Source organism: Jatropha curcas, chromosome 9 (assembly GCF_041381405.1).
Source record: "Jatropha curcas cultivar XTBG-Jc1 chromosome 9, XTBG_Jcur_1.0, whole genome shotgun sequence".
Taxonomy (NCBI): Eukaryota; Viridiplantae; Streptophyta; class Magnoliopsida; order Malpighiales; family Euphorbiaceae; genus Jatropha; species Jatropha curcas.
Window position 1 is genome coordinate 778,776 of NC_143159.1, and position 17,264 is coordinate 796,039.

Consider the following 17,264-nt stretch of genomic DNA (forward strand, 5'->3'; position numbering starts at 1 on the left):
ATAAACATTAATTAAATAATGCTAATTAAGGGATAACAAGTGACATTTGAAATGAAAATGAGTGCATGAAAAATAAATATTTTGACTAAGTATCAAATATTAAAATTAATTATTTGCTGTAATTACTTTTTTTTTTGTGTAAAATAAAGTTTGAATAATTTTTCTTTTATTTAAATGACCTGAGACTAAGTTTAATATATTTGTTGATTATATTTATTCGTAAAGTGGTCTTTTAAATCGCAAGTTAATCAAAATGGTCTTATACGGGATCTGTTGATTTGGGCGTGGTTTGAGACGGACAACCATAAAAAATTTGTCGTTTGCCGCGACGCACATAAAATTTGAATAGTTGCTGAAAATCGGCAAAGCAAAGGCGCGTGGAGGTTGTCGTAACTTGTTACTTAAAATGAACGCCAGTGCCCAGCACCAAACGCCGGTTTTGCCTTAAATATAGAACGATGTCGTTTGCTTTTGACTCCATGTCAACACATCGTTTCTTCATCTAGATTATTCTGGAATCCATCCCAGGCCCCAGCCTCAACCCGGCTAAGCGTGCGCCCCTATCGGCTAGAACCTCGGCCAACCCAGAAAAGTTTTTAGCTTCAACCCAAAGTCATCTGTACAATCTCTCTACAGTAATTCCTTCAGCGATCAAATACAGAAAACAGATCTCTCATCTTCCTCTCCAATCTTAGGCTCTCAACGTACACACAGGAACGAGAAGAAAAAAGAAAATAAGGTTAATTTTTTATCTACTAGTTTCGTATCTAATCACGATATGTACATTTTCACGTTCTTTATTAAAAACCCTAGAAGAAATCTCTGTAGAATGGTACTTCACTCGTCATCAATTTGACATATGATGCCTTAGTTAGTGTTACTTTGATTGCTTTGGATTTGAAATCAAAATGGATCTCTGTGTCTGTTGTGACTGGGGGCAGGTGTTACTTCAATTCTGCATGTATGTTTTGTCTCAAGGGAGCTAGTGGCAAGCGACATTTTGAAGGGGCGGGCAATTCTACATCCTGATAGCTGGGAAATGTTTCTAATCATTGTTAATGACATGAATTATATAGTTCGTTTAGGATTTTTTTTTTCTTATGTTGATGTGCATTATGAGCCCTTAATCAATCCCCAATTTTTGTACGCTTATCAAGCATTTTTTTTGAGTTTTCCATCTGAATGAAAAGTTTAAAGTCAACTTTGTTTTCTTATTTTTGAGACAAAAATGAATCTAACTACAACAATAGAAACACAGAAGTTGTTTTTATAAGAATTTTGAATGTTTCAGTTGTCTTGCATGAAGTGGAGATAGCAGCGGAAGGAGAGATGCTTGGTATTAGTTAGAAACTTTAACTCTTGTGGTTGCTTATAAAATGAATCAATGGATAAGTGATTTGACCACAAAGATCATCCAATGAGTAATTGCTTTGAGAAGTGGGGTTGACCACAAATTGAATTTACAGATGTTGTATGTTCTTATTTTGCTTTCTTTGCTGATTAATGAAGGATTAATTTGATATGCAGTTCCTTTTGGGTGGATCCTTGTGTGATTGTTCCTGGCCTAAATTCTGTATTTGCTTTAACTTAGTGCTGCCTCATAATAATTGGTTTCTCTGCTCTATTGTTAGTTCATCATTGATATCTCCTACTTTCCATTTCTTTGCCTAATTGGTTTGAAGACATTAATTACGATTTTGGGAAATAGTTTAATTACTTTGGTTGTGTTTATTATAAGACTTTTTTGTTGTGTGTGCTTTAGACTTCGATTGCTGCTTAGATACCATGGCAAATCAATACTCGAATGAAGGTTCCAGTACAAGCATTACATCTGGAGAAGGTTCAGATGCAACTCTAGAGCTCAATATCAAGACTCTAGATTCACAGATTTACAGTTTTCGGGTTGATAAAAATGTAAGCATCAGGTTCTCATTCTGTTTTTTCTTCTCAAAAACTGTACAATTCTGTACTTATATATATTATTGTAATAGTTTAGTCCTGACTCCTGATAGTTCTGAAGAATACCTTTGGTAGATTTAAAATAGGGATACACTTGTGCAGGACTGGTGTAGACATATTGCTTATAAATTCCTAAAAAACAAAAAAAAAAAAAAAAAAAAAAAAAAAATCTAATGTGGTTTTGAATATTTTCAGATGCTAGTTTCAGCATTCAAGGAGAAAATAGCTAATGCAATTGGTGTTCCAGTTGGTCAACAGAGACTGATTTTCAGAGGAAAGGTGTTGAAGGATGAACATCTCCTTTCTGAATATCGTATCCAGTCATCTAGTTTATGTAAATTTATCGACTCTAAGATTTGTAAAATTGCATTTTATTATTTCTCAGTTCCAGCATCGAGACAGTTGATTCTTCTTCCTATAATAGTATTACATTCATCTTAGGCATCGAAGGACATATATGTACTGCTACCTTTCTTTCTTTTTTTTTTTTGTCAAGTTCCTTGACTATTCTTAGAAGTGGAGAATGGACATACCTTGCACTTGGTTGCAAGACAACAAACACAGCCGCAACCTTCAGCTGATACAAGCTCTAACACAAGTGCAAATAATGGTAGCCAAGGTATCTGTTTAGTTTTGTTGGTTGTTCTGTAATTTGGTGTTGAGCCCCCCTCCCCCCCTCTCTCTTTCCTCCCAAAGAAAAAGGAAAAAAAAAAAAAAAATCCTTTTCCCTTTTCAAATTTGCTGTCCCTTCGATAATCACGGAATGGTGATTTCTTCTTGGGTTGGCAGGAAATGAAGCTAGTGCTGGCACCCTCCCAAATCGTGTTGGGCAAATATCACACAGTGTAGTTCTCGGGACCTTTAATGTTGGGGAACAAGGTGAAGGCATTGTGCCAGATCTCAGTCGGGTGCGTTTTTAAACTGCTTATTTGAGACCTTGGATTGGGATTGATGGTGAAAGGTGTGAACCCTGCCCCCATTATATGTCTTCTATGTTGTTTGTTATGCAGGTCATTGGTACAGTACTGAACTCTCTCGGCATTGGCGGTCAGACTGCAACTAATGGCATTGGTGGCATGCAGTCCTCTACTATGGTAGGCACTCATCATTTGTAGAGCTCCACCACATGTATCTATGAATGCCTGTTGTAAATAAATTTGACAATGTCCACTCGTCATTGTTCCTTTATTCTTCAACTAAATTTGACAATCTTTGTAAGTAACTGAGTCAGCACTGTGAATTGCAATTGTTCTTGGCAATTTCTTGTGCTGGCATTGTCGCACTCTTTTTCACCGATAATGATGGTTCCTAACATGGTTAGAATATCTAAACAGGGATTCTTTGTTTGTGTAGTCATTGCTGCTAATTCTACTATTTTATTGATGAAATCACCCTTTAATTTTTGTATTTTTTCATAAACTGCATTAAAGGAGAATATATAGATTAGAAACTCTGATTGCTCGAAGGAATCAATGATTCTTCTCTTTATATGTCAATTAACACTTGTTCTTTGCAGCAAAATATTAGTGGGAGTCAGACTTCTCAAGTAAATGAAATGGCCAATGTATCAGGAAGCAGTGCTGGTGGTCAAAGTCAAGCAGGAAATCAAACACAGTCTGTGCCTGGCCAATCACCATTTCAAGCACCACCGCAAGTCATGCAAATTCCTCTGACTGCAGCAGTACCTCTTCCATCACTTCATTCGGTAGTAAAATGTTCACTTATCTGTAGTTTGCTTGCAATTATAGTATGCCTTTTTTTTAAAAGAAAAAAAAATTCTCAAAATTTCTCTCTCTCTCTCTCTCTCTCTGTCTCTCTTTTTTCAGCCAATTCCGGATTCGTTGAGTACACTTTCAGAGTTTATGAGACGTATGGAGCAGGCACTAGCACAAAATGGTAATGATAGAAATGGCATTACCTCATGTATTTGCATTTGAAACTTGTTAACAATAACTCATTTTGCTTCACCTAGGGTATCAGCCAAACACATCTTCAGACGGCTCAGGTGATGTCCCAATGCTGGAATTACCTTCTAATGCCCGGGGCTTGCAAGCATTGAGCATTGTCCTGCGACATGCAGAACGGCTTTTTGGTGGGCATATGATCACTGCATTATCTGTAAGCTCTATGGCCCAAAACCTTACCTCTTTTATCTCCCCCTTGTTATCTTTTCTAATGCTCTGGCCTTCCATGAGCTGCATCTTTGCCGGGATTTTAACCATGAAATAGTTCTTGCTTCATTGCCAAAAAACTTTGTATGGTCACATTCTGGTGAGCTTCACCAGCATAAAATGTTCTGTGAAATACATCAACTAATATATGCTTGAATGCAAAGAGTCATTGATGCTGATTTTTGAAATCTCCTTTATGGCAGACATTTTTCACTCTTGTTTTAGCTATAGTTGTCTGCCACTAAATTTTCATGGATTTAGGAAAATATTTTAATTTGTTCTTGCTCTAACAATTACTGCATAGCTATTCTAGTTGGGATAGCATCAATGGATTGTGATATCAAATTCTTTCAAAAATTCGTGTATTTGGATGATTACAATGTTTTGCCTTGTGCTAAATCATACTCGTTTGGCATTCTATTATATTCCGCCTGCTTTAACTACATTGTTGCTTATTTGTAACTCATTGGACTTAAGGTGACAAATTAAACAGTTGCACGTATTTGAATTTGTAGCAAGAGTATTTGCATCTAGATGTCTAACTAGATAGAAGGACATTACTGTGAATTGTTTAAAATACGCCAATCTGATTTGTTCTGAAAACCTTGTAATCTTATTGTGTTACTTCTAATGTGCTGCAAATTTGTAGCATATTGCAGGACGCTTGGAACAAGAGGGAGGTTCTAATGATCTTTCTGTCAGGGGCCAAATTCTTTCAGAATCAGTGCAAGTTGGCCTTGCAATGCAGCAGTTAGGTGCTCTTCTTTTGGAGCTTGGTCGGACAATCTTGACGATGCGTATGGGACAATCTCCTGTATGGAGTAATGCTTACTCAGTGCTATTCAGCCTGTGATTTAAATATCATTTTAATGGTTCTGTTGCAACTTGCAGGCAGAGTCTTCTGTAAATCCTGGACCTGCAGTTTATATATCTCCATCAGGGGCTAATCCTATAATGGTTCAGGTTTGTAAAATATTATATATGCCAGTTTCATTTCAAACTTGCATGCTTGAAAATATAATGTCCATTGCTGGCATGTCACAAATTGCTCAGTATTGTTGAACTACTACAAATTATGAAAAAAAATATGGGAGTTGGTAATGGCAGCATCTTGGACGGGCATCTGATGGAATAATATTGTTCATCTAGGTCATTTGTATCAAGTAACAAAATAGAGTTATCCTAAATGTATGTTAAACATTGACGACGTTGTTTTAGGGAATGTGGATTAATTCCATTTTAATTCTAAGCTACTTTACTTTATTTTAGTCCATTTATCTATTCATAAAATGATTGTTCTGGCATTGATATGCTGCTGCCTATATGTGTATTTCATTGATTTTTTTTTACAGCCTTTTCCTCTACAAACCAATTCCCTCTTTGGTGGTTCTGCTCTACAATCAAATCCAATGGCTTTTGGTCCTGTTGGTACTAGTAGTGTTCCAAGGAACGTAAATATCCATATACATGCTGGTAAGCAAAACACAAATTGATTTCCAATACACACTTTTATTCTAGATATATTTGACACCCCTTTTTATCAGGTACTTCACTGACTCCAGTTATATCAACCTTGGGTACCCAGGCAAGTAATGGGGAGGGAATGCAAGGTGAGCAAGGCAATGGTACTGCTTCAGGCAGTTCAGGCACAGTGCGGATGCTACCAGTGAGAAATGTCATTGCAGCAGCAGTGCCTTCACGTCCTACTAGTTTTACTGTTTCAAATGCTGCACAACCTGGTATCGGTGTTTCCGTTTCACAGCCTCTGTCTGACCCTACTCAAATATCCTCTGTGATAGCAGAATTCAATTCACGACTAAGAAATCTTGTCAGTGGCACACAGGGAGAAAACCAGCATATATCAGGTAATTTGCTGTTTATTGACAAAAACTATGAAAAGATTTTTGCCTCTTTCTAGGGTCATAAAAATATTCTCTCTATGTGCTGGCTCTTGTAATTCCGAAGCAGGTAATGTTGCAAGCAATGAGCAACCTAATAGTGTTGTAGCTGATGGGGCAGGCCAATCTACTGTGACCTTACCTGCACAAATGACAGAAGGCCATGATCAAAAGGTATGCTTTGTGCAGAGTAAGTGTATAATTTGTTTTTTGGGGATGATTCCTGGCCAATGCTAAATTATTCAGAATGATCAGAATCAAGATAATCAATTTCAAGCAAGTAATGATGAGGCTAAGGAGGATCTTGTGGGCTTGAAAGACGTCCCATCTTGTTCGTTGGGATGTTCAAGTGGAGAAAGCTCCCTAAAGTCAGAAGAAATTTCAGAAAATGCTCCAAGTTCCAGTGAGAAGCATGATCTTATAGAAGGTGCCCAAGCTGTTCCAATTGGATTGGGGATGGGGAATTTGGAACGCAAGGTAGTTTTCATCCTTGGATAATTTACTTATTGATTCATTTAATTTAAATTTATAAAATATTTCACTGTCTCTGATAAAACCCAACTCTTTGAAGTATTAGTGGGTAATGTGGACGATAGATTGTTGGCTCTGCCGCTATTTATCGGTCTCCAACTTTCTGAAATTAATTTAAACGGGCCATTTATCACGTGGGAGCGCGATTTAGGTCTTTTTTTTAGTTTCAAGTTTTAATTTAATTTAATTTATTTTATCAATAGAATATCCCCTTTGCTTGGTAATAGAATGCATATAATATATTAAAACTTTTGTAAGCAAATTTGACTTGATCTTTTGTTGCATTAATTTTCTTTATACCAACTTAGGAGAGTGGAAAAGTGCATGGAATATATCAACCACTCAACGGATCAAGTAATAAGGATGAGGCTCTGTATGTTTGAAGTGTGATTACATGTAGATGTCATATAAAAACCGACATCTGTTTTTCTACTACCTTTTGTGCATAATTGTAACCAGTTAAAAATATCTGATGGTAGATTTGCTTGTCCTACCTGCCTATCAAATTAGTTCTTGGTATGCTTGTCAGGTTGGTTTTTGAAGCAATAACCAGTTCTTTATGTATGCTTAGTTATCTAAATCTCTCAATGCTATGAGATTCAGGATTGTTCTACTATAGGATCCATGTGCCAGTACACTTCTGCTTGAATGTTTTGAATATTTTATTTATTGTGCAATTGGATTGCCCATGATCCTGTTTGTTGCGGAAATAAAAGAAAGATGTAAAAACTGATTCTCTATCTTTAATGTGACTAGAGACGAACCAGGCAACCAAAATCATCAATCCAGACTGGTGATAATGGAGCAAGCAACACACCTGTCAGTCAGAGCCTAAATGCTGGAACAAGTGGTCAACAGCTTTTACTATCTCTTGCATCTCGGAGCCCTGGTGCAAATAGGGCGGGTGCAAATGAGATGCACTTTGGTCAAACACCTCCATCTGTGGATGGGAACCCAGAGAGCAGACCACCTCAGCAAAGTTCCAATAGCCAGTTTGATACTGCTAGTGTTATGTCTCAGGTGATAGATAGCCCTTCCTTGAATGGTTTGTTGACAGGTTTCTCAGAGCAAACTGGTGTTGGTTCTCCCAATGTTTTGAGGAGTATGTTGCAGCAACTCACTCAGAACCCCCAAATAATGAGTACTGTCAGCCAAATTGCTCAGCAGGTTGAAAGCCAAGACCTTGGGGACATGTTTTCGGGTGTAGGAGGTGGCCAAGGCAGTGGCCTTGATCTTTCAAGGATGGTGCAACAGATGATGCCAGTTGTTTCCCAGGTTCTCGGCCGTGGCTCAGCTGCTCAGCCATTTTCTTCTGTTGAACCTGAACCCCAGCGGCATCACAGTGAAAGGAGAGAGATTGGAAATGAAAAGTCTAATGATCAAAATGTTCAGGTGTGTATACTGTAGTATGCAGGATACAAGACATTAATAAAACTATAGTACGACCTTCATTGTCATGTTTGGGGAAGGATTATTTCAGTTCTTTGAGTTAAATTTCAAATATGGTCTATTCTTTTCTGTCATCACTGTTTTCCTGTTCCTGTGTTTTAGATTGATCTCCAGGAAGTGGCTCAGAGAATAGAACACTTTAATGCACCTGGAGATATTTTCCATGCTGTCGCTGAAAATGCTGTGAGGTTTAATGGCAATGAAAGCAGATCCCAGGATATTGTGCGTGAGTTAAGCAACAATGAAGATATAGTTAATGTAAGTTTTTCTTATTCTAAACATTTTATTCACACTGCTCAATTTTGTATTTGGCTAAAGCCAAACTGCATGGTGATGTATTGAAGCAGCAGTGCAGTTTCTTTTTCATTAATATATTTCCTTTTTATGTCTCATGTTATGCATGAAGTCAAGGTGATTATTGTTTTATGCAGGATTACATGGAGATGCTACAACACGATATACGGCAATGGCTTCAGAGTGACCCTGGGCAAGATAATTGAGCGGTAGATGGTTTTTGATAAGTTGAAGTGTTAATTGATGGGAATGGAATGCCAGAAACTATTTCTTCTTTCAGGGTCCCAAGTTGGTTTGATTTTGTACGATTCTTGTACAAATAGGAATGGAGCTCTGTTTCTCCATGTTGTACTCGATTGCTGATATGCCCTTTGGGTTCATTGTGTATTAATTAGTGTTTGTGCTATAAACCATGAATACATACTATACAGCATTTGAGTTTCGCTTTTGAAGCGGTTTAGACAAATGTACCTTTTGCCCAAGTGGTTTATTCTGGCCGCATTTATTCATATTCGATACTTCGAACTATAAAATAAAGAAATCAATTGAAACAAAATATCCAAATTGAGTTCTCTCTATAACCTCTTTCCAAAAAAAAAAAAAAAAGTTCTCTGTGTAACAACAATTTTTTTCTAAAAATTTAGAACAGTTAATTTTTCAAAATTACTGATTTTGAGCAAGTACAATACTCTTTCTAGAATAATTTTATTTATATAATTTTTTTATTATATTCATTTTAAATAATATATGAAGATTGAAATAATAATTAAAAATTAAGGAAGATTATTGAAAATAAAGGAATTTAATAAAAATATAGTAGATGTTTAAGGATTAATTATAATATTAAAAAATAAAAGTGAATTATATTTTGGACTGAGAAATAATTGATTTACAGTTTCTTTGGAAAAAAAAAATTTTTTTTTTGAGGGAAAAGTAAACAACAGTATATGCTGTGCGAAAGGTTGTTAATTGTCCGGAACGCCTTAATTCGATGTCGATGACGATGAGTAATCTTCTTTTCTTGTAGCAGAGGACCTATCTGTCTTCCCCACTCGAGACACCTTCAAACTTCAGAGCCCCTCTTACTTCCTTGTGTCACCGACCATTTTCAAGAAACCCTAAAAACTCATTCTAGTATAGCTGTTTAATTGATGCTTAAACACAAAATTAACAAATATCTTCAATAATCTGAACTTGCTCCTCTGCTCCAAGACATCGAACGTCGACATGGAGGAAGCCGACACCAAGGCCAAGAGGACTGGGGCTCGTCTTTGTTGCCTCTGTAACCAGAGACGGGCTGCTCTTAAAAGACCTAAAACTCTAGAGCAGGTTAGTTTGCATCCTTTTTGTTGAATTTCATTGTTTTTGTTTTCAGTTTAGTTCTTCATATTCACGCGTAAAAAAAGTTGTTGTTGCATTGGCTGGAGAAAGATATGCAGGGAGTGTTTCTATGATGTATTTGAAGAAGAGATACACCAAGTGATTGTGGACAATCAACTATTCAAGCCTGGTGAGCGTGTTGGTATTGGTGCCTCTGGTGGAAAAGGTGATTAGCTTCTCTTCTGTTGTAACAACCTTGTACCATATCTTATTTATTTGATTGTTGTTCCTCATGATTTGCATACTCTCTGGCCATTTTGCAGATTCAACCGTCCTCGCTTATGTATTATCAGAGTTAAATCGTCGGCATAATTATGGCCTCGATCTCTTCTTATTGTCAGTTGATGAAGGGATTACCGGTTATAGGGATGATTCACTTGAAACGGTCAAAAGAAATGAAATTCAGGTATGCCGTATGCATACCCTTGTCCATTTATGACAGTGAGAGCTATTTTTAGACCAATTCTAACTTCTTTATTTCGTGGCAGTTTTAATTTTTTAATGGCTTCTGTCTCTATATGTTCTTCTCAGTATGGGTTACCTTTGAAGATTGTTTCCTACAAGGATTTGTATGGATGGACAATGGATGAGATTGTAAAGATGATCGGTTTAAAGAATAATTGCACTTTTTGTGGTGTTTTCCGTCGTCAGGTATATACGGGTCACTCTTGGCTATTATCATTTAACTCTTTCTCTCATCCTTTCGTGGTATCCTTCACCTTTGTTGTCTCATCATTCCTCCCATCCATTTCTTAACATAGAACAAACCATCTCCCTCCGAAAAAAAGGGGTTTAATTTTTTGAAATAATATCAATGAATTTAATGAAATTCATAGTACTCTTCATCTTAAAAGGCCCTTGATCGAGGTGCTGCAGTGTTGAAAGTAGACAAGCTTGCTACTGGACATAATGCAGATGATATTGCTGAAACGGTTCTTTTGAATATACTGCGAGGTGATATTGCTAGGTAATATAGTATTAATTAAGTGTGTTTTTTTCAGCATTATTTGATTTTTCCTGTTTTCTTTGGTAGTAATTAGATGCTATTCACTTTTTAGATTGAGCAGATGCACTTCAATAACAACTGGTGAAGATGGACCAATTCCAAGATGCAAGCCTTTCAAGTACACCTATGAGAAGGAGATTGTTATATATCCTTATTACAGCTGAAACATTGAAAGTGATTTATTGCATTCTCTGTTGTTTTATTATTTTGGTATAGTGGAACTGGTGCAGAACCTTAACCAGATTTGCACGTATGCCTATTTCAAGAGGCTGGACTACTTCTCAACTGAATGTAATTGTTCACTTTTCCATTTCCTTTTCTCCACCTTAATGCTTGTGTCAATCTCATTCTGTATAAGTATCCTCGGGTGCTCTTTGCTTCTCTCTCTCTCTCTCTCTCTCTCTCTCTCTCTCTCTCTCACCAGTATTTTCCTTCTTTTTTTTTCCCATAAAAAAAGGTAACTGTTGGGGTTTGCTGTGTGGGATATTTCCACTAGTGCTTTGAATGTGGTAGCAAGTTCTTGTGGTTTTGTTTGGTTATGTTGCTCTTGTATTCTGTTTCTGCCTCTATATTTACAGAGTGTGTTGTTGCAGGTATATATTCTCCCAATGCATATCGTGGTTTTGCTCGTGAGTTCATTAAAGATTTGGAGAGAATCAGGTTGTTGCCACTCAGTTGATTGTCTGATGTAATTCTAATGCTTGTAGGTTGCTCTCCTAGTTTGTTTGAACTTCCCATATTTTCCTCTCTTTGGGTGGGTGCTAATGGTTTTGTTGGTTCTTAAATATGAACATGTCTAGTGATTCCTATGATCCAGCCCCTCACATTTACTGCATAGGGATATAAACATTAGGTTTTGAAAGCTGTGGTGGAAAATTCTCGTGTTGCACCCTCACAATATGTTAACATATTATTGATGGTTTACCAATGCAGACCCAGGGCCATACTTGACATCATCAAATCAGGGGAGAATTTCAGAATCTCCACTTCCACAAAAATGCCAGAGCAGGGCACATGTGAACGTTGTGGTTACATTTCGAGCCAGGTAAGTGTTGCTTTTGTGTGATGTACACATGAAACTTACATTACTTTGAACTCCTGATTGCTTGGTGGAAAAAAGCATTTATTTCCCTCTGTGGCCAATCGCCAATGTTTTGCTGATATAGCTATGATGCACTTCGTCTTGGACAACATTATTCCTTTTTTACTATCTAGAATCTGTTCTTACGGTATTATACAACTTATGATATTTTCATTTTGCATGGTTTTACATGTTATCCTTTTAACATTGCTTAATGCACAGAAATGGTGTAAAGCCTGTGTTTTGCTTGAGGGACTGAACCGGGGTTTGCCCAAGCTAGGCATTGGTCGAAGTCAAGGCATTGATAATGATGGCAGGAAGGATGTGAAAGACAACCATGGAACAAAGAATATTGAGAGCAAGCAATGTGGAACTCTGGATTTCTGATACAATCTGCTGTATGAGTTAAAAGAGTACAAAAGCAGAGTACGTATATGATAGCAAAGCTGCTTCCCACTGTCATTCCAACATTGAGAAATTTTGCAGTCATTTTTGCTTGGTTATGCAGGCTTAACGTATCCTCCATGGTGATGATTGGAATTTATTAGAAATTTGTTGTTTATTACTTAGAAAAATGTATGTTCTTGTAGGTGTATTGAGAATGAGATGGGAAGAATTGAGTGGTAAAGGGAACATTATGTAGGCAGGAAGCAAGATTTTTTTTTTCCCGCAATGTTTTTGTATTCCAATTTATTTAGCAATATTTTGAAATTTGTACCTTCTGATTTTCTATAAGCTTGCTTCAATGTGATACGAGTTATGCATCTGAACTCAAGAATTTGCGCTTTCGAAACATGCATCTTCAAAGGCGAATACGATATGTCAAAATTAACCGAGTAATATTCCCTTCGGTTGAATTTGGTATTTTTTATTTTTATTTTATATCATATTTTAAATAATATTAATTATTTTATTTTCTAACTTTTGGATTTTTTTTTTTTGGAAATTAAGGTGATTCAATAACTTATTTAAAGAAATAGAAGAAATATTATTTCCTTTAATGGTGATATAAAATTTTTTAAAAGTTATATCTTTCAATTATTCTAATTTTTACATTTATATGCATGAAAACTTTTGCATTTACAGGCAATGAAATCTACATACGAAAAATGAAATGGAATGCTGTAGATTCTTTAATTAACTTTTAATATTATTTTTTTAATGTTTTGAATTTCATTTTCAATATTTAATTTTTTTTATTTATACCAGCTTTTAGTACAAGGTCTAATTTACAAGCAGATTAGAAGTTAAGTTAATTTCAAACGACAATAGACACTAATAAAATTCCCAAGGCGGAACGCAAAAGCCAAACTGCAACTCCCACCCTTCTCAGTTTGGTCTCTTCATTTAGCAATCTCAGTTGGGCAACATGGCATCTTCAGCGCCGCCGGGCTCAGCCACGGCCACCCGAAGCTCTAGAAAGCCTTTAGGGCTTATAGCGAACGCAATGAAGCGCAAAGATAGTTTTATTCAGTTATTCGCGATGACAGGGATACTGCTTTTGAGTGTCAGATCCTTAGGTCAAAAGTACCGTATCCATGGCCTTGAGGAAGATACCTCAGCTCTTAAGCAAGAACAGCAAACCCTGACTGATAGATTGAACAACATCAAGCGTGGCCTACTCCACGAAGCCTCTCTGGAACCCACTGGCCTCTTCGCTGCTCGCCTTCGCCTTCTTTTCGGTGACGATAAGTAAAATGAAAATTGTTATCAATTGTCCATGTGAGTTTTCTTGTTTCCTCTTTGATGAGGCGAATTAGTTTATTTTGAATAATTCACATTTATATAATGTTCAATATCTGCTCAAAATACTGACTTTCTGCTTATTTTAGGTTACTTTGATACTAGATGGATTGAATGATAATGAACTGTATTAAATGAATAAATTGCTTCAGTAATTCATAGATTGTTTGACTGTTATAATCGGTGTGTAAGTTAGAGCTTGTCAGTGTTTGTTATCTGATATTAGGTCTACGGTTTTGGTTATTGATATGGGTGAAATCACTATCAATGATTGCTTGTGTATCTAAGTAAAAAATCATCGCTATAAAAGTCAATCCTATTAAACTGCATTGGTGTAAAATGATAACTGGAGAACTAGCAGTTCAAAAGCAAGAAACAACCAAATCAGCTGCCCGAGGATGGATAAAATGATATCAACTTTAATACTCAATTTTGACATAATCGTCTATCACTTACAGTTACAGTAGTGAGTTGTCTTGTTATCACTGGTGGATTAGGGTTTAGGGTTTTGTTGTCTGTTTGTGAGGCATGATTTAGGATTTTCAATTTTTGCTATGTGCTAATGATTGTTTATAAGGTTTAGGTTTGGGATATCAGAGGTTTGTCTTGAGGAATGCAATGTTTAGCAGAATAACTCTAGCATATTGATTATGACATCAAACGGAATTAAGGAGATAGTCAATATTGAGATGCATCTTTTGACTCTGGTAAATCTTCTAATTTTCCATTGTACAGGCTCCTTCCTATCTCAGCAGTATCTTTTGAATTGAGGAAAGGATGATTTGATGGTTATATTGGCTTTAGGTCTTGCTGACGTGAACTCTTAGCACCTTATTGTATTTTAGACAATAGCATGCGATTTCATGTTGACCGGTGACTTGCACAGCACGAGCAGCACCATTACAGAGACTGGGAAATGTAGGAGAAGTAGCTGAGACGAGTCGCATCTTCCATTAGCTCTATTTTTCTTCTTCTTATTCTTTTGTTATGTTCAAATAATTGTCAGGCAAAGGAGATCTCTTATGTTTCAGGGTTTTGTTTTGAAGAGAATGTGAGCAGATGAATAATTGGTATTTTGGCTTCAGATAATAGTGATTGCGTTTGCATTGTGATACTCTTGGACATTTGACTTTTCAATCTACCCTGAAGTATGTCGGATAAGGATTTTCATGTAATAATGGCTTGACAATGCTAATTGCATTTGTGGATGTCTCAGAACTGATTATACATAGTGTTATAGACTTGGCTAAAAACTTTGTAAATTATCGGTTTGGTTAGAGCATAATGACATCCCCAGTTCCAACTTGCAACCAGACTTGCTCCTTCTTTATTGTACTAATTTTTGTGTTACTGATGGATATATATAATTAAAATGGAATAATTAATTCTACTTGATAGGGAATATCAATCCCACCAGGCATTGCTCCCTGGCTAAGAAGGATGTTGAATGTGAAAGATAGATGGGGTTTATGAGGAGTTCTGTTGTGGTATTTCTGCAATTAATAACCAAAATCACATGTTCAATTTGAATTATTCGGTGCACCTTGGATTTCTTTTTTTTTTTTTTTTAGATTATGGTGGGGACATTCATCTATAAATTTTATTGATCATAAATTTCATATTGATTGCTCATAACAGTTGACTCTAATCTTTATTTCGGATGACACACATTGAGTGACTCTCCATGCTTTTGACGGATCCGTTTACAGTTTGATTGCACATGTGAATAGTAATGGGCTGGTTGGATAGAAGTGGCAGTAACTTGAATGGATGTAGAATTGTAGATGGAATAAATATAAATATTCCATGGATTTAGTGTGACTTGCTCTTGCTTACTAACTGTGATTACATAATAGATGGTCCTATTATTCCATGGAGTTTCCTAAGGAAACCTGAACATAAGCATCGTTAGATTTGTTGGCTTATAGGTTGCAATCTATTAGGGACCCAATACAATCCTAAAGCGTGTAAAGAAAGCAATATTTTATCTGTGCTACTATTTGAGTTGGTTGCTTATTGGTGATTTAAAATTGGGGACCCAATTAATCATGTAACGATGGCATGTGCCAAAAGATGCTAATGCATTTGTTTGGAACCCTTGGCTGCACCTTTAGCTTTTCCTTCAAATTCAATGAACATTGCTTCAGTGAATTTGAAATTTCCAGCTGGTAAAATTTCATGTTTTGCCTTTCTGGATGGGATGTTAGTTTGTATCTATTGTTAGTGGTTTTTATTTTCTTGGCATGTGCTTGTTTGTGTATATAGTCTAGTCAACCTCCAAAGCATTTGGTGGTTGGTTCTAGCCTGACCAGTGTGGTTTATGCGAGATCTTCAAAGACCGAGCCACGAATGTCGTTTGGCGTATGGTTAAAGGATAAAGATAAGGTGGTGAGACTTAAGAGAAGGTAGGAAAGTGACATATTTATATGAGTTGCTTTCAGTTCATCCCAGCCGAAATTTGGAAGCCGATGGTCCACTTGTGTTGACCAGTGGATCGCATTACCTTTGTCTCAAAGCTTGTCTCGCAAAGGCATGGCTCATCATACGGTTTATATTAATTATGAAGGGGCAAGGTTCAAAATTTGATCCTTGGTATTAGTGGATGAATAGCTAAGTGAGCGCCAATTCTTTTGTTCCATTTTCTAATTGGAAAAAGTTATATATATTTGCTTGATTAGGTTAACATATAGGCCAATATTGTCACACTAAACTAAACCAAAAACGCGTGGACTTTTTGTTATTAGCATATGGGCGTGTTGGGTTTCAGAACACAGAATTAAGTCATAATGTGACTTCTCTGTATAAATTAGAGCTGTTTCCCCTTAATTTTACAATTAATTAATTGGGATTACTCTCATGCTATCTCTTACATTTGCCAGAGAAGACAACCTAGTTTCTTAGGTCCACTTACCTAATCCACATCTAATTATAGCAATTAACAAAAAATACGATGAAAACAATCTGACTTCAGTCAGCTACTCATGCAAATATCACACCGTAGCCCTTAAAAGTGCATTTAACTGGGTACTTTTTTCTACATACTACAAATATGATTCTACAAAAGGAGTCGGGCCTTTTTTACATTAATAAATTTTATCATCGACTCGATGTATATTTATATACTTCGTGAGCGCTTTCTCCAACCAGTAACCACTACGGTTTAGCAACTTCTTCGATATTTTGGTGCCATAAATTTGCTTTTGTACAATTTACTGCATCCATTTTCTCCCAATTCTCATTATAATTTTGGCAAAAGAAAGTCGATGGGTTAAATTAGCAATTTGGACCATCACGCATTTCCTTATGTAGCTGAGCACCCTTTTGATAGACAAATAATTGGTAAGCTAAGCTCAGTTTATGTTAAATTTTTATTAATTAATAAAATTTCACTAGAATATCGTTAAAAGTTTATGATTAGTCATGATTGAATCTGTCCTTTTTTCTAGCCTTTAATGAATTAGGGAATAGACAATCAAATTTAACTTGCAATACAATTTAATGCAAAAGCGTTAATATGATATGCTCTTTTTTTTTTTTTTTTTTTTTTAATAAAAGGAAGAATCTCAAGCCTCTGAGCACAATACTTGGATTAAACAATTTCACAAATATCAGGGAAAATCCAGTCTTCTAAACCTCACCGAATGCTACTAAAATCGTGGGTTTCCAAAGACAACCTCTCGTATAATATGCCGACCAATCAACCATATGTAATGTGATTTTGTTGAATCAGTTTTATTAAATCTGTAAATTAA

The 17,264-nt window shown here is 36.2% G+C and overlaps 3 protein-coding genes across 5 annotated transcripts; all 3 read left to right on the forward strand.

Moving 5' to 3' along the window:
• The first annotated feature begins 498 nt into the window (after nt 1–498).
• LOC105635263 (Ubiquitin-like superfamily protein) lies at nt 499–8,768 on the forward strand. Of its 2 annotated transcripts, none has more exons than XM_012218300.4 (18): nt 499–739; nt 1,763–1,914; nt 2,155–2,272; nt 2,474–2,578; nt 2,749–2,867; nt 2,970–3,053; nt 3,476–3,664; nt 3,786–3,855; nt 3,932–4,077; nt 4,780–4,944; nt 5,022–5,093; nt 5,483–5,603; nt 5,675–5,995; nt 6,096–6,202; nt 6,284–6,505; nt 7,316–7,951; nt 8,111–8,266; nt 8,440–8,768. In XM_012218300.4, exons 2-18 carry the CDS (start codon nt 1,786–1,788, stop codon nt 8,506–8,508), a joined length of 2,829 nt encoding a protein of 942 aa, XP_012073690.1. In that variant the 5' UTR covers nt 499–739; nt 1,763–1,785; the 3' UTR covers nt 8,509–8,768. The 2 variants fall into 2 exon arrangements, with proteins under 2 accessions (XP_012073690.1, XP_012073691.1); XM_012218301.4 differs by having other exon boundaries at nt 501–739; nt 6,099–6,202.
• A 446-nt stretch (nt 8,769–9,214) lies between these two features.
• LOC105635264 (cytoplasmic tRNA 2-thiolation protein 1) lies at nt 9,215–12,504 on the forward strand. 2 transcript variants are annotated; one of them, XM_089726418.1, is made up of 11 exons: nt 9,215–9,631; nt 9,734–9,848; nt 9,946–10,088; nt 10,214–10,333; nt 10,537–10,649; nt 10,741–10,833; nt 10,939–10,979; nt 11,282–11,348; nt 11,622–11,733; nt 11,992–12,195; nt 12,360–12,504. In XM_089726418.1, the coding sequence occupies exons 1-10, from the start codon at nt 9,530–9,532 to the stop codon at nt 12,154–12,156; spliced, it is 1,071 nt and encodes a 356-aa protein (XP_089582544.1). In that variant the 5' UTR covers nt 9,215–9,529; the 3' UTR covers nt 12,157–12,195; nt 12,360–12,504. The 2 variants fall into 2 exon arrangements, with proteins under 2 accessions (XP_089582544.1, XP_089582543.1); XM_089726417.1 differs by having other exon boundaries at nt 11,992–12,504.
• Nucleotides 12,505–13,011: 507 nt separating this feature from the next.
• LOC105635265 (uncharacterized) lies at nt 13,012–14,825 on the forward strand. Its single transcript, XM_089725795.1, has 2 exons — nt 13,012–13,491; nt 14,248–14,825. The coding sequence occupies exon 1, from the start codon at nt 13,139–13,141 to the stop codon at nt 13,463–13,465; it is 327 nt and encodes a 108-aa protein (XP_089581921.1). The 5' UTR covers nt 13,012–13,138; the 3' UTR covers nt 13,466–13,491; nt 14,248–14,825.
• The last annotated feature ends 2,439 nt before the right edge of the window (nt 14,826–17,264 follow it).